Below are 15,844 nucleotides of genomic sequence, written 5' to 3' on the forward strand. Positions count from 1 at the left end.
AGAGTCCCCTTACAGACATAATGCCCACCACAGTAATAGTGCCCCTTACACACGTAATTCCCACCACAGTAGTAGCTACCCTTACGTACATAATGCTCACCATAGTAGTAGCACCCCTTACGAACATAATGCCCACCACAGTAGTAGCACCCCATACGAACATAATGCCCACCGCATTATTAGCGAGAGGGGACGGGACAACTCAGAGCAGCCTTTACATTAGTGTATGCCCTTTGACAGGACAAAGCAATGTACTGGGCCCCAAACCCCCACTGTATGCATGGTTGCCCACTGTATTACTGTATGCATGGCTGCTGCTGCTGCTGTCCCCCCACTCTGTGCATGGCTGTTGCTGCTATCCCTCCCCCCCCACTCTATGCCTGGCAGTTGCTGTCCTCCCCTTTCCCACTCTATACATGGCTATTGCTGTCCTCCCCTTCCCCAATCTATGCATGGCTGCTGCTGTTCCAGGACACACACACACATACACCCCTCCAACCCGTTGCATGGCTGCTGCTGCCCTCTCACCCACGCTTGCTTACGGGAGTCGGAGGTAACAATCACCCGGCCACCGGACAGCTAGCTCTCAAAGCACTATGGGAACTGCTGAGGCAGAGCTACACAAGGATACTGGTGAGATCCCGTGTGCCATGGCTGCAAGCGGTGGGGGTGTTTGGGCACTACTACCGTGACTATGCTGGAGTGGAAGGGGGTGTTCATCATGGTAGGGGTTTCGGGCATTACCACAAGCGGGCCACGACTACATGCCTGACTGATTCTGCTGTGGCCGGGCAATTACCATCCAATTACAACTGACGGAACGCAGTTCTGCCCCGTTCTGGCCCACTTTAACCCCTGCTTTTATGTAATTCACTTGTGTTTTTCTCCCTAGCCTCAAGCTGCATGTCACCCGGCCATCTTTAGAGTTACTGATGACATATTCAGGTAAGCACTTGTTACAGTCAGCAGCTATGTTGCATTTACTTAAATGAATATTATCTGTATTATGCAAAGGATACTTTATCAGTCTGATAGTATTCTATTCAAAAACAATATTCCAGTCATAGGAGGAAAAAAAACCTTGAATACGTTGCTGTGTCAACCATTCTTCACGAAAAAATAAAATAGTGAATATGAAACTGTTTCTTACAATAAGTCATTACTTGTGGTTAAAAATCTACTTTTTGACTTACTGTAGTTTTTATATCGTTATATACATAAAACTGGCCATCAGTGTACACACTTTAAAGGGTATCTGGTCGGGATTCCTGCAGTCAGAATACCGACTGCGGAATCCCAACACTACTCGGAATGCCGACACTGGCATCCCGAATAGGCTCAGCCTGGCGCCGGAATTCTGACCGCTGGGATCCCAAACAAGCATCTGCCGGTCCGCCGGAGAGGTAAGCCACAGAGGGGGGGGGGGGGCTTAGGTTTAGGATGCAGCGGAGTTAGGTTTAGGCTGCGGTGAGATGGGTTAGGTTTCGGCACCATCAGGAAGGGTTAGGTTTAGGCTGCTAGAAGGGAGGGTTAGGTTTAGGCTTCTAGAAGGGAGGGTTAGGGGGCCAGTAGGGGAAGGTAAGTATACTTACCTTCCCCTGTCGGGATTCTGATCATCTGGATGCCTCGTTCGGTATTTAGACCGCTGGCATTCCAACCACCAGCATTTCAATCACAAACCTAAATTAAGTTGTATTGTGCTGTAAAACTTTTGTTTCTCTGACGTCCTAGTGGATGCTGGGACTCCGTCAGGACCATGGGGGAATAGCGGCTCCGCAGGAGACAGGGCACAAAATTTAAAAGTTTGACCACTAGGTGGTGTGTACTGGCTCCTCCCCCTATGACCCTCCAAGCCTCAGTTAGGTTTTTGTGCCCGTCCGAGCAGGGTGCAATCTAGGTGGCTCTCCTAAAGAGCTGCTTAGAAAAAGTTTGTTAGGTTTTTTATTTTCAGTGAGTCCTGCTGGCAACAGGCTCACTGCAACGAGGGACTTAGGGGAGAAGAAGTGAACTCACCTGCGTGCAGGATGGATTTGCTTCTTAGGCTACTGGACACTAGCTCCAGAGGGACGATCACAGGTACAGCCTGGATGGGTCACCGGAGCCGCGCCGCCGACCCCCTTGCAGATGCCGAATAGAGAAGAGGTCCAGAAACCGGCGGCAGAAGACGTCTCAGTCTTCATGAGGTAGCGCACAGCACTGCAGCTGTGCGCCATTGCTCTCCGCACACTTCACACCAGCGGTCACTGAGGGTGCAGGGCGCTGGGGGGGGGCGCCCTGGGCAGCAATGTAATATACCTATTCTGGCTAAAATATATCACATATAGCCCCTGGGGCTATATGGATGTATTTAACCCCTGCCAGGTTCCAAAAATACCGGGAGAAGAAGCCCGCCGAAAAGGGGGCGGGGCCTATTCTCCTCAGCACACAGCGCCATTTTCCTGCCCAGCTCCGCTGCGAGGAAGGCTCCCAGGACTCTCCCCTGCACTGCACTACAGAAACAGGGTAAAAACAGAGAGGGGGGGCACTTATTGGCGATATTTATAATATTTGAGCTGCTATAAAGGGAACACACTTATTAAGGTTGTCCCTATATATATTTATAGCGCTTGGGTGTGTGCTGGCAAACTCTCCCTCTGTCTCCCCAAAGGGCTAGTGGGGTCCTGTCTTCTATCAGAGCATTCCCTGTGTGTCTGCTGTGTGTCGGTACGTGTGTGTCGACATGTATGAGGACGATGTTGGCGTGGAGGCGGAGCAATTGCCTGTAATGGTGATGTCACCCCCTAGGGAGTCGACACCAGAATGGATGGCTTTGTTTATGGAATTACGGGATAGTGTCAGCACGCTACAAAAGTCTGTTGACGACATGAGACAGCCGGCAAACCAGTTAGTACCTGTCCAGGCGTCTCAGACACCGTCAGGGGCTGTAAAACGCCCTTTACCTCAGTCGGTCGACACAGACCAAGACACTGACACTGAATCCAGTGTCGACGGTGAAGAAACAAACGTATTTTCCAGTAGGGCCACACGTTATATGATCACGGCAATGAAGGAGGCTTTGCATATCTCTGATACTGCAAGTACCACAAAAAGGGGTATTATGTGGGGTGTGAAAAAACTACCGATAGTTTTTCCTGAATCAGAGGAACTGAATGAAGTGTGTGATGAAGCGTGGGTTACCCCAGATAGAAAACTGCTAATTTCAAAGAAGTTATTGGCATTATACCCTTTCCCGCCAGAGGTTAGGGCGCGCTGGGAAACACCTCCTAGGGTGGATAAGGCGCTCACATGCTTATCAAAGCAAGTGGCGTTACCGTCTCCTGATACGGCCGCCCTCAAGGATCCAGCTGATAGGAGGCTGGAGAATACATTAAAAAGTATATACACACATACGGGTGTTGTACTGAGACCAGCAATCGCCTCAGCCTGGATGTGCAGTGCTGGCGTGGCTTGGTCGGAGTCACTGTCTGAAAATATTGATACCTTGGATAGGGACAGTATTTTACTGACTATAGAGCAGTTAAAGGATGCATTTCTTTATATGCGAGATGCACAGAGAGATATTTGCACTCTGGCATCAAGAGTAAGTGCGATGTCCATATCTGCCAGAAGAAGTTTATGGACGCGCCAGTGGTCAGGTGATGCGGATTCCAAACGACATATGGAAGTATTGCCGTATAAGGGGGAGGAATTATTTGGGGTCGGTCTATCGGATCTGGTGGCCACGGCAACGGCCGGAAAATCCACCTTTTTACCCCAGGTCACCTCCCAGCAGAAAAAGCCGCAGGCTTTTCAGCCGCAGTCCTTTCGTTCCTATAAGAACAAACGAGCAAAAGGACATTCCTATTTGCCTCGAGGCAAAGGAAAGGGTAAGAGACTGCAACAAGCAGCTCCTTCCCAGGAGCAGAAGCCCTCCCCGGCTTCTACAAAGGCGTCAGCATGACGCTGGGACCTTACAAGCAGACTCAGGGGCGGTGGGGGGTCGCCTCAAACATTTCAGCGCACAGTGGGCTCACTCGCAGGTGGACCCCTGGATCCTGCAGGTAGTATCTCAGGGTTACAGGTTGGAATTCGAGAAGTCCCCTCCTCGCCGTTTCCTAAAGTCTGCTTTGCCAACGTCTCCCTCCGACAGGGCGACGGTATTGGAGGCCATTCACAAGCTGTATTCTCAGCAGGTGATAGTCAAGGTACCCCTCCTACAACAGGGACAGGGGTATTACTCCACGCTATTTGTGGTACCGAAGCCGGACGGCTCGGTAAGACCGATTCTAAATCTAAAATCTCTGAACCTGTACATACAAAAATTCAAGTTCAAGATGGAGTCACTCAGAGCAGTGATAGCGAATCTGGAAGAAGGGGATTTTATGGTGTCCTTGGACATCAAGGATGCTTACCTTCATGTTCCAATTTGTCCTTCACACCAAGGGTACCTCAGGTTCGTGGTCCAAAACTGTCATTATCAGTTTCAGACGCTGCCGTTTGGATTGTCCACGGCACCCCGGGTCTTTACCAAGGTAATGGCCGAAATGATGATCCTTCTTCGAAGAGAAGGCGTCTTAATTATCCCTTACTTGGACGATCTCCTGATAAGGGCAAGATCCAGAGAACAGCTGGAGGTCGGAGTAGCACTAACCCAAGTAGTGCTCCAACAACACGGGTGGATTCTGAATTTTCCAAAATCCCAACTGATCCCGACGACACGTCTGTTGTTCCTAGGGATGATTCTGGACACTGTTCAGAAAAAGGTATCTCTTCCGGAGGAGAAAGCCAGGGAGTTATCCGATCTAGTCAGGAACCTCCTAAAACCAGGAAAAGTATCTGTGCATCAATGCACAAGAGTCCTGGGAAAAATGGTAGCTTCTTACGAAGCGATTCCATTCGGCAGATTCCATGCACGAACTTTTCAGTGGGATCTGCTGGACAAATGGTCCGGATCGCATCTGCAGATGCATCAGCGGATAAAATTGTCCACAAGGACAAGAGTGTCTCTGCTATGGTGGTTGCAGAGTGCTCATCTGTTAGAGGGCCGCAGATTCGGCATACAGAACTGGGTCCTAGTGACCACGGATGCCAGCCTGAGAGGCTGGGGAGCGGTCACACAGGGAAGAAACTTCCAGGGCGTGTGGTCAAGCCTGGAGACGTCTCTTCACATAAATATACTGGAGCTAAGAGCAATCTACAATGCTCTAAGCCTGGCAAAACCTCTGCTTCAGGGTCAGCCGGTGTTGATTCAGTCGGACAACATCACGGCAGTCGCCCACGTAAACAGACAGGGCGGCACAAGAAGCAGGAGGGCAATGGCAGAAGCTGCAAGGATTCTCCGCTGGGCAGAAAATCATGTGTTAGCACTGTCAGCTGTGTTCATCCCGGGAGTGGACAACTGGGAAGCAGACTTCCTCAGCAGACACGATCTGCACCCGGGAGAGTGGGGACTTCATCCAGAAGTCTTCCACATGATTGTGGTCCATTGGGAAAGACCAATGGTGGACATGATGGCGTCCCGCCTCAACAAAAAACTGGACAGGTATTGCGCCAGGTCAAGAGACCCTCAGGCAATAGCTGTAGACGCTCTGGTAACACCATGGGTGTACCAGTCAGTGTATGTGTTTCCTCCTCTGCCTCTCATACCAAAAGTACTGAGAATTATACGGCAAAGGGGAGTAAGAACGATACTCGTGGCTCCGGATTGGCCAAGAAGAACTTGGTACCCGGAACTTCAGGAGATGCTCACGGAAGATCCGTGGCCTCTACCTCTAAGACGGGACCTGCTTCAGCAGGGACCGTGTCTATTCCAAAAAAGGCCCCGACGGAGGAATTTCAACTGGGTCGATTCCTACATTTCCTGCAAACAGGATTGTCTATGGGCCTCAAATTACGGTCCATTAAGGTTCAAATTTCGGCCCTGTCGATTTTCTTCCAGAAAGAATTGGCTTCAGTTCCTGAAGTCCAGACTTTTGTAAAAGGAGTACTACATATACAGCCCCCGGTTGTGCCCCCAGTGGCACCGTGGGATCTTAATGTAGTTTTGGATTTTCTCAAATCCCATTGGTTTGAGCCACTCAAATCGGTGGATTTGAAATATCTTACATGGAAAGTAACCATGCTACTGGCCCTGGCTTCAGCCAGGAGAGTGTCAGAATTGGCGGCTTTATCGTATAAAAGCCCATATCTGATTTTCCATTCGGACAGGGCAGAACTGCGGACGCGTCCTCACTTTCTGCCTAAGGTGGTTTCAGCGTTTCACCTGAACCAGCCTATTGTGGTGCCTGCGGCTACTAGCGATTTGGAGGATTCCAAGTTGCTGGACGTTGTCAGAGCATTGAAAATATATATTTCAAGGACGGCTGGAGTCAGAAAATCTGACTCGCTGTTTATACTGTATGCACCCAACAAGCTGGGTGCTCCTGCTTCTAAGCAGACGATTGCTCGTTGGATTTGTAGCACAATTCAACTTGCACATTCTGTGGCAGGCCTGCCACAGCCTAAATCTGTCAAGGCCCATTCCACAAGGAAGGTGGGCTCATCTTGGGCGGCTGCCCGAGGGGTCTCGGCATTACAACTCTGCCGAGCAGCTACGTGGTCAGGGGAGAACACGTTTGTAAAATTCTACAAATTTGATACCCTGGCTAAGGAGGACCTGGAGTTCTCTCATTCGGTGCTGCAGAGTCATCCGCACTCTCCCGCCCGTTTGGGAGCTTTGGTATAATCCCCATGGTCCTGACGGAGTCCCAGCATCCACTAGGACGTCAGAGAAAATAAGATTTTACTTACCGATAAATCTATTTCTCGTAGTCCGTAGTGGATGCTGGGCGCCCATCCCAAGTGCGGATTGTCTGCAATACTTGTACATAGTTATTGTTACAAAAAAATCGGGTTATTATTGTTGTGAGCCGTCTGTTCAGAGGCTCCTACGTTTGTCATACTGTTAACTGGGTTCAGATCACAAGTTGTACGGTGTGATTGGTGTGGCTGGTATGAGTCTTACCCGGGATTCAAAATCCTTCCTTATTGTGTACGCTCGTCCGGGCACAGTATCCTAACTGAGGCTTGGAGGAGGGTCATAGGGGGAGGAGCCAGTACACACCACCTAGTGGTCAAACTTTTAAATTTTGTGCCCTGTCTCCTGCGGAGCCGCTATTCCCCCATGGTCCTGACGGAGTCCCAGCATCCACTACGGACTACGAGAAATAGATTTATCGGTAAGTAAAATCTTATTTTCTCTTATGTCCTAGAGGATACTGGGACTCCATGGAGTATAGACAGGTCCACTAGGAGCCTTGGGCACTTTAAGAATTTGCTAGTGTGCACTGGCTCCTCCCTCTATGCCCCTCCTACCAGACTCAGTTTAGAAAATGTGTCCGGAGGAGCCGGTCACGCTTATGGAAGCTCCTGAAGAGTTTTCTGCATTTATTTTGTCTGTTTGTTGTTTTCCTGCAGGACTGGATGGCACCAGCCTGCCTGCTTCGTGGGACTTAGGGGAAGGAACGGCCCAACCTCTTGAAGGGTTAATGGTCCCGTTCCTCGCTGACAGGACACTAGCTCCTGAGGGAACTATTCGCAAGCCCCACCACGGCGAGCGTACATTCCCGCAGCACGCCGCCACCCCTAACAGAGCCAGAAGAGTGGTGAGTACTAAACCGGCGTCCCAGTTAGCGGATCGCTGGCCATTATGGCGGCATGAGGGTACGAAGACGCACAGCTTCTAACCAGGGCGGACTGCGTCTCCAGACTCAGTACACAACTGTGTCTAAGTACACTGTACACAGTACCCACACTGGTAAACAAAGCCTTAAAGCGGATCTGACTCCATCTTAAGCACTAAATTACCTCAGCCAGTATAAAAAAGCGGGAAGACCGTGCGCCATTGAGGGGGCGGTGCTTCACTATGAGCGGATCCAGCAGCTCACCAGCACCATTTTCCCTCTGCAGTGGACACAGATGCTGACTGACATGGATGCGCAACTCCTCCGGTGTGACCCCAGATTACCTCAGCGGTACCAGGGGTTCGTAGCAGGGGGGGAGCGATTATTAGTGTACTAAATCCCCAATCTGGGTACTTAGTCTGTGACCCGGCTAAGCTTGACATTAGCTATAAGGGCGCTGTGTGTGTTTGCTCCAAAATATCTCTGTGTCTCCCTGGAAGGGCTCTTTGTGTGTTAATTGTGCTTTTAACCTTTTCCTGTATGTGTGCTGTCACATTTACAATATGTCAGGCAAAGAGTGTGTTTCATGTACAGCAGAGTGTTCCTCTTCCCCAGGGAGCTCATTACTATGTACCCAGTGTGGTGCACCTTCCCAGAATAGCGGGGCTGAACCAGTGTGGCTAGATTCCATTAAAGGAATGATTTCCAATATTTCTAATAAATTGTCTCTGTTCATAAACTCATGCAATACTTTAAACAGTCTGTGGATGAGTTTATGAACAGAGACTCAGTCCCCAAACCAGCGTCTCAGTCCCCTGCCATTTGTCCACAAAAATTAACTCTGGCCCATATCCTGCAGTCTGACTCTGACGCTGAGGGGTCAGACATGGAGGAGGGTGAGGTGGATTCAGAAGGGGGGATGCTGCTCTGTCACAGGGAATAGAGGCTCTTATTGAAGCTATCAGAGACATTATACAAATTTCTGATAAGGTGACAGAGGAGTGTGAGGAATCTTATTTTAATGTAAAAAAGTAGTCCCCAGTCACAATTCCTGTGTCAAAGGAATTGAATACCCTGTTTGAAGAACCGTGGGTTAATCCTGGTAGGAAATTTCAAATCCCTAAAAGGTTACTCTCATCTTTTCCTTTTCCTCCTGAGTATAGGAAAAAATGGGAAAGTCCACTGATAGTGGAAGCATCAGTGTCCAGGCTGTCACGAAAGATTGTATTGCCTGTCCCTGGTGCAGCCTCCCTAAAGACATGGCTGATCGTAAAATTGAGACTACACTCAAATCCTTGTACACAGCTGCTTCAAAATGAAGTCTGTACAGTTCCAAAATAGCCAAACAATTCTTTCATATTCTTAAATTTCAAAACGTAAGTTTCACTTATGCTGGGGTCCACATTAGTACCATGGGGTATAGACGAGTCCACCAGGAGCCATGGGCCCCTCCTACCAGACTCAATTTAGAAAATGTGCCCGGTGGAGCTGGTCACAGCTAGGGGAGCTCCTAGAGCTTTTCTGGTTTTATTATTTCTCTGACGTCCTAGTGGATGCTGGGGACTCCGTAAGGACCCAGGGGAACAGCGGCTCCGCAGGAGACTGGGCACAAAAGTAAAGCTTTAGGACTACCTGGTGTGCACTGGCTCCTCCCCCCATGACCCTCCTCCAAGCCTCAGTTAGATTTTTGTGCCCGAACGAGAAGGGTGCACACTAGGTGGCTCTCCTGAGCTGCTTAGTGAAAAGTTTAGTTTTAGGTTTTTTATTTTCAGTGAGACCTGCTGGCAACAGGCTCACTGCATCGAGGGACTAAGGGGAGAAGAAGCGAACTCACCTGCGTGCAGAGTGGATTGGGCTTCTTAGGCTACTGGACACCATTAGCTCCAGAGGGATCGAACACAGGCCCAGCCATGGAGTCCGGTCCCAGAGCCGCGCCGCCGGCCCCCTTACAGAGCCAGAAGCAAGAAGAGGTCCGGAAAATCGGCGGCAGAAGACATCCTGTCTTCACCAAGGTAGCGCACAGCACTGCAGCTGTGCGCCATTGCTCCTCAGCACACTTCACACTTCGGTCACTGAAGGTGCAGGGCGCTAGGGGGGGCGCCCTGAGCAGCAATAAAAACACCTTGGCTGGCGAAAATACATCACATATAGCCCCCAGGGCTATATGGATGAATTTTAACCCCTGCCAGAATCCATAAAAAAGCAGGAGAAAAGTCAGCGAAAAAGGGGCGGAGCCTATCTCCTCAGCACACTGGCGCCATTTTCCCTCACAGCTCCGTTGGAGGGAAGCTCCCTGGCTCTCCCCTGCAGTCACTACACTACAGAAAGGGTTAAAAAAGAGAGGGGGGCACTAATTAGGCGCAGTATTAACAATACAGCAGCTATAAGGGGAAAAACACTTATATAAGGTTATCCCTGTATATATATAACGCTCTGGTGTGTGCTGGCAAACTCTCCCTCTGTCTCCGCAAAGGGCTAGTGGGGTCCTGTCCTCTATCAGAGCATTCCCTGTGTGTGTGCTGTGTGTCGGTACGTTTGTGTCAACATGTATGAGGAGGAAAATGATGTGGAGGCGGAGCAAATTGCCTGTAATAGGGATGTCACCCCCTAGGGGGTCGACACCTGAGTGGGTGAACTGTTGGAAGGAATTAACAGTGTCAGCTCTTTACAAAAGATAGTGGTTGACATGAGACAGCCGGCTACTCAGCTTGTGCCTGTCCAGACGTCTCATAGGCCGTCAGGGGCTCTAAAGCGCCCGTTACCTCAGATGGCAGATACAGACGCCGACACGGATACTGACTCCAGTGTCGACGGTGAAGAGACAAATGTGACTTCCAGTAGGGCCACACGTTACATGATTGAGGCAATGAAAAATGTTTTACACATTTCTGATAATACGAGTACCACCAAAAGGGGTATTATGTTCGGTGAGGAAAAACTACCTGTAGTTTTCCTGAATCTGAGAAATTAAATGAGGTGTGTGATGAAGCGTGGGTTTCCCCCGATAAAAACTGATAATTTCTAAAAAGTTATTGGCATTATATCCTTTCCCGCCAGAGGTTAGGGTGCGTTGGGAAACACCCCCTAGGGTGGATAAAGCGCTCACACGCCTGTAAAAACAAGGGCTCTACCCTCTCCTGAGATGGCCGCCCTTAAGGATCCTGCTGATAGAAAGCAGGAGGGTATCCTAAAATGTATTTACACACATACTGGTGTTATACTGCGACCAGCAATCGCCTCAGCCTGGATGTGCAGTGCTGGGTTGGCGTGGTCGGATTCCCTGACTGAGAATATTGATACCCTAGATAGGGACAGTATATTATTGCCTATAGAGCATTTAAAAGATGCATTTCTATATATGCGTGATGCACAGCGGAATATTTGCCGACTGGCATCAAGAGTAAGTGCGTTGTCCATTTCTGCCAGAAGAGGGTTATGGACACGACAGTGGTCAGGTGATGCGGATTCCAAACGGCATATGGAAGTATTGCCTTATAAAGGGGAGGAGTTATTTGGGGTCGGTCTTTCAGACCTGGTGGCCACGGCAACAGTTGGGAAATCCACGTTTTTACCCCAGGTCGCCTCTCAACATAAGAAGACGCCGTATTATCAGGCGCAGTCCTTTCGTTCCCATGAGGGCAAGCGGGCAAAAGGTTCCTCATTTCTGCCCCGTGACAGAGGAAGAGGAAAAAGGCTGCAGAAATCAGCCAGTTCCCAGGAACAGAAGCCCTCTCCCGCCTCTGCCAAGCCCTCAGCATGACGCTGGGGCTTTACAAGCGGACTCAGGCACGGTGGGGGCCCGTCTCAAGAATTTCAGCGCGCAGTGGGCTCACTCGCAAGTAGACCCCTGGATCCTTCAGGTGGTATCTCAGGGGTACAAATTGGAATTCGAGACGTCTCCCCCTCGCCGTTTCCTAAAGTCGGCTTTACCGACGTCTCCCTCCGACAGGGAGGCAGTTTTGGAAGCCATTCACAAGCTGTATTCCCAGCAGGTGATAATCAAGGTACCCCTCCTGCAACAGGGAAAGGGGTATTATTCCACACTGTTGTGGTACCGAAGCCGGACGGCTCGGTGAGACCGATTTTAAATCTAAAATCTTTGAACACTTACATACAGAAGTTCAAATTCAAGATGGAGTCACTCAGAGCAGTGATTGCGAACCTGGAAGAAGGGGACTACATGGTGTCTCTGGACATCAAGGATGCTTACCTTCATGTCCCAATTTACCCCTCTCACCAAGGGTACCTCAGGTTTGTGGTACAGAACTGTCACTATCAGTTTCAGACGCTGCCGTTTGGATGGTCCACGGCACCCCGGGTCTTTACCAAGGTAATGGCCGAAATGATGATACTCCTTCGAAGGAAGGGAGTTTTAGTTATCCCTTACTTGGACGATCTCCTGATAAGGGTAAGATCCAGAGAACAGTTGGAGGTCGGTGTAGCACTATCTCAGGTAGTGTTGCGGCAGCACAGTTGGATTCTCAATATTCCAAAATCGCAGCTGGTTCCGACGACTCGTCTTCTGTTCCTAGGGATGATCCTGGACACAGTCCAAAAAAAAAAAAAAAAAGGTGTTTCTCCCGGAGGAGAAAGCCAGGGAGTTATCCGAGCTAGTCAGGAACCTCCTAAAACCGAGCCAAGTCTCAGTGCATCAATGCACAAGGGTCCTGGGAAAAATGGTGGCTTCCTACGAAGCAATCCCATTCGGCAGATTCCACGCAAGAACTTTCCAGTGGGACCTGCTGGACAAATGGTCCGGGTCGCATCTTCAGATGCATCAGCGGATAACCCTGTCACCAAGGACAAGGGTGTCCCTCCTGTGGTGGTTGCAGAGTGCTCATCTTCTAGAGGGCCGCAGATTCGGCATTCAGGACTGGGTCCTGGTGACCACGGATGCCAGCCTGCGAGGCTGGGGAGCAGTCACACAGGGAAGAAATTTCCAGGGCTTATGGTCAAGCCTGGAGACATCACTTCACATAAATATCCTGAAGCTAAGGGCCATTTACAATGCTCTAAGCTTAGCAAGACCTCTGCTTCAAGGTCAGCCGGTGTTGATCCAGTCGGACAACATCACGGCAGTCACCCACGTAAACAGACAGGGTGGCACAAGAAGCAGGAGGGCAATGGCAGAAGCTGCAAGGATTCTTCGCTGGGCGGAAAATCATGTGATAGCACTGTCAGCAGTATTCACACGACCTCCACCCGGGAGAGTGGGGACTTCACCCAGAAGTCTTCCACATGAGTATAAACCGTTGGGAAAAACTCGACAGGTATTGCGCCAGGTCAAGGGACCCTCAGGCAATAGCTGTAGACGCTCTGGTAACACCGTGGGTGTACCGGTCAGTGTATGTGTTCCATCCTCTGCCTCTCATACCCAAGGTACTGAGAATTATAAGATGGAGAGGAGTAAGCACTATATTCGTGGCTCCGGATTGGCCAAGAAGGACTTGGTAACCGGAACTTCAAGAGATGCTCACGGAGGATCCGTGGCCTCTACCTCTAAGAAGGGACCTGCTCCAGCAAGGACCCTGTCTGTTCCAAGACTTACCGCGGCTGCGTTTGACGGCATGGCGGTTGAACGCCGGATCCTGAAGGAAAAAGGCATTCCGGATGAAGTCATCCCTATCCTGATCAAAGCAAGGAAGGATGTAACCGCAAAACATTATCACCGCATTTGGCGAAAATATGTTGCGTGGTGCGAGGCCAGTAAGGCCCGACGGAGGAATTTCAACTGGGTCGATTCCTACATTTCCTGCAAACAGGAGTGTCTATGGGCCTGAAATTGGGGTCCATTAAGGTTCAAATTTCGGCCCTGTCAATTTTCTTCCAAAAAGAACTAGCTTCAGTCCCTGAAGTTCAGACGTTTGTAAAAGGGGTACTGTATATACAGCCTCCTTTTGTGCCTCCAGTGGCACCTTGGGATCTCAATGTAGTTTTTGGGTTCCAAAAGTCACATTGGTTTGAACCACTTAAATCTGTGGAGTTAAAATATCTCACATGGAAAGTGGTCATGCTGTTGGCCCTGGCCTGGGCCAGGCGCGTGTTAGAATTGGCGGCTTTATCCTGTAAAAGCCCTTATCTGACTTTCCATTCGGACAGGGCGGAATTGAGGACTCGTCCTCAGTTTCTCCCTAAGGTGGTTTCAGCGTTTCACCTGAACCAACCTATTGTGGTGCCTGCGGCTACTAGGGACTTGGAGGACTCCAAGTTGCTAGACGTTGTCAGGGCCCTGAAAATATATGTTTCCAGGACGGCTGGAGTCAGAAAATCTGACTCGCTGTTTATCCTGTATGCACCCAACAAGCTGGGTGCTCCTGCTTCTAAGCAGACTATTGCTCGTTGGATTTGTAGTACAATTCAGCTTGCACATTCTGTGGCAGGCCTGCCACAGCCAAAAATCTGTAAATGCCCACTCCACAAGGAAGGTGGGCTCATCTTGGGCGGCTGCCCGAGGGGTCTCGGCTTTACAACTTTGCCGAGCAGCTACTTGGTCAGGAGCAAATACGTTTGTAAAATTCTACAAATTTGATACCCTGGCTGAGGAGGACCTGGAGTTCTCTCATTTGGTGCTGCAGAGTCATCCGCACTCTCCCGCCCGTTTGGGAGCTTTGGTATAATCCCCATGGTCCTTACGGAGTCCTCAGCATCCACTAGGACGTCAGAGAAAATAAGAATTTACTTACCGATAATTCTATTTCTCGTAGTCCATAGTGGATGCTGGGTGCCCATCCCAAGTGCGGATTGTCTGCAATACTGGTACATAGTCATTGTTACCAAAAATCGGGTTATTGCTGTAGTGAGCCATCTTTTCTAGAGGCTCCTCTGTTATCATGCTGTTAACTGGGTTTAGATCACAAGTTATACGGTGTGATTGGTGTGGCTGGTATGAGTCTTACCCGGGATTCAAAATCTTTCTTTATTGTGTACGCTCGTCCGGGCACAGTATCCTAACTGAGGCTTGGAGGAGGGTCATGGGGGGAGGAGCCAGTGCACACCAGGTAGTCCTAAAGCTTTACTTTTGTGCCCAGTCTCCTGCGGAGCCGCTGTTCCCCATGGTCCTTACGGAGTCCCCAGCATCCACTACGGACTACGAGAAATAGAATTATCGGTAAGTAAATTCTTATTTTTTTTAAGAGATGTTAGGCACAGGGAGGCTGCTGGCAACAGCCTCCCTGCTTCGTGGGACTTCGGGGAGGAGTAGCGTCCAACCATTGAGGTTATGGCCATTATCTCCGCTGACAGGACACTGAGCTCCTGGGGGTGAGGATCGCAAGCCCCCGAGGTTCCCGCTCGCTCCCGCAGCATGCCGCCACCCCTTAACAGAGCCAGAAGTTCACGGCGGTGAGTAGGACACCGGTGACCCGACAAGCGAGGAGCCGGTGAGAATGGCGGCATCAGCGGAGGGCTCAGAGGCAGACAGTGCGGCGCTGTGAGGGGCGTCCTGGGCCAGCGCTATACCCTACAAACTGGTCACTAGCTTTCAGGGAGTCTGTCTACTGCCAGCTTTTATTACCTCAGGCCAGTATAAAGATTTAAAAGTGCGGGAAGACGCACCATTACAAGGGGGCGGAGCTTCTCAGAGCGGATCCAGCACTCTTCAGCGCCATTTTCTCCCTGCAGATCAAACACAGACATGCTGACAGGGAGCGCTGACCCTCCACATCACTCCAGCTATCCTGTACGGTACCAGGGGGTGTAGAAGGGAAAAGAGTGTTTTATTTACAACATTAACTGAGTAATCTATTAAGGTTTCTCAGTCAGCGCCAGGCTCTTATTATTATAACTGCCTACTGAGAGATGTGTGTGCTGGCTCCTGAACTCTGTGTCTCTCTGAAGGTACTTGGGGGAAACTGTGTCTGCCATTTTCGTGTGTGTGTGTGTGTGTGTGTGTGTGTGTGTGTGTGTGTGTGTGTGTGTGTGTGTGTGTGTGTGTGTGTGTTATATATCTGACATTACAGCGACTCTGTGTCTGGTGCTGCAGAGTATGTATCTTCTCCAGAAGAGTCTATTCCACGTACGCAGGAATGCAATATACTGTCTCAGCCTTCTGAATCCAAACCCCATTGGTGGGCTTATATTAAGGGGATGATATCCCAGATTTCATCTGGGATAGCTCATTATGAGACTGAAACACAGGTTTTAAAACAATTTGTCGTATTCAACTCCCACTACCTTATCTAAATCCCCTGGTATATGCCCCCAAA

At 49.9% G+C, this 15,844-nt stretch overlaps 1 protein-coding gene across 2 annotated transcripts in view; it reads left to right on the forward strand.

Moving 5' to 3' along the window:
* Positions 1-15,844, forward strand: part of FANCC (FA complementation group C) — a 451,540-nt gene that overhangs the window by 365,576 nt on the left and 70,120 nt on the right. For both annotated transcript variants that reach the window (XM_063913751.1, XM_063913750.1), the window contains exon 9: positions 893-945. In XM_063913751.1, coding sequence (XP_063769821.1) covers positions 893-945 — 53 coding nt within the window. The remainder of the gene's footprint in view (positions 1-892; positions 946-15,844) is intronic.

This window comes from Pseudophryne corroboree, chromosome 1 (assembly GCF_028390025.1).
Source record: "Pseudophryne corroboree isolate aPseCor3 chromosome 1, aPseCor3.hap2, whole genome shotgun sequence".
Lineage (NCBI taxonomy): Eukaryota > Metazoa > Chordata > Amphibia > Anura > Myobatrachidae > Pseudophryne > Pseudophryne corroboree.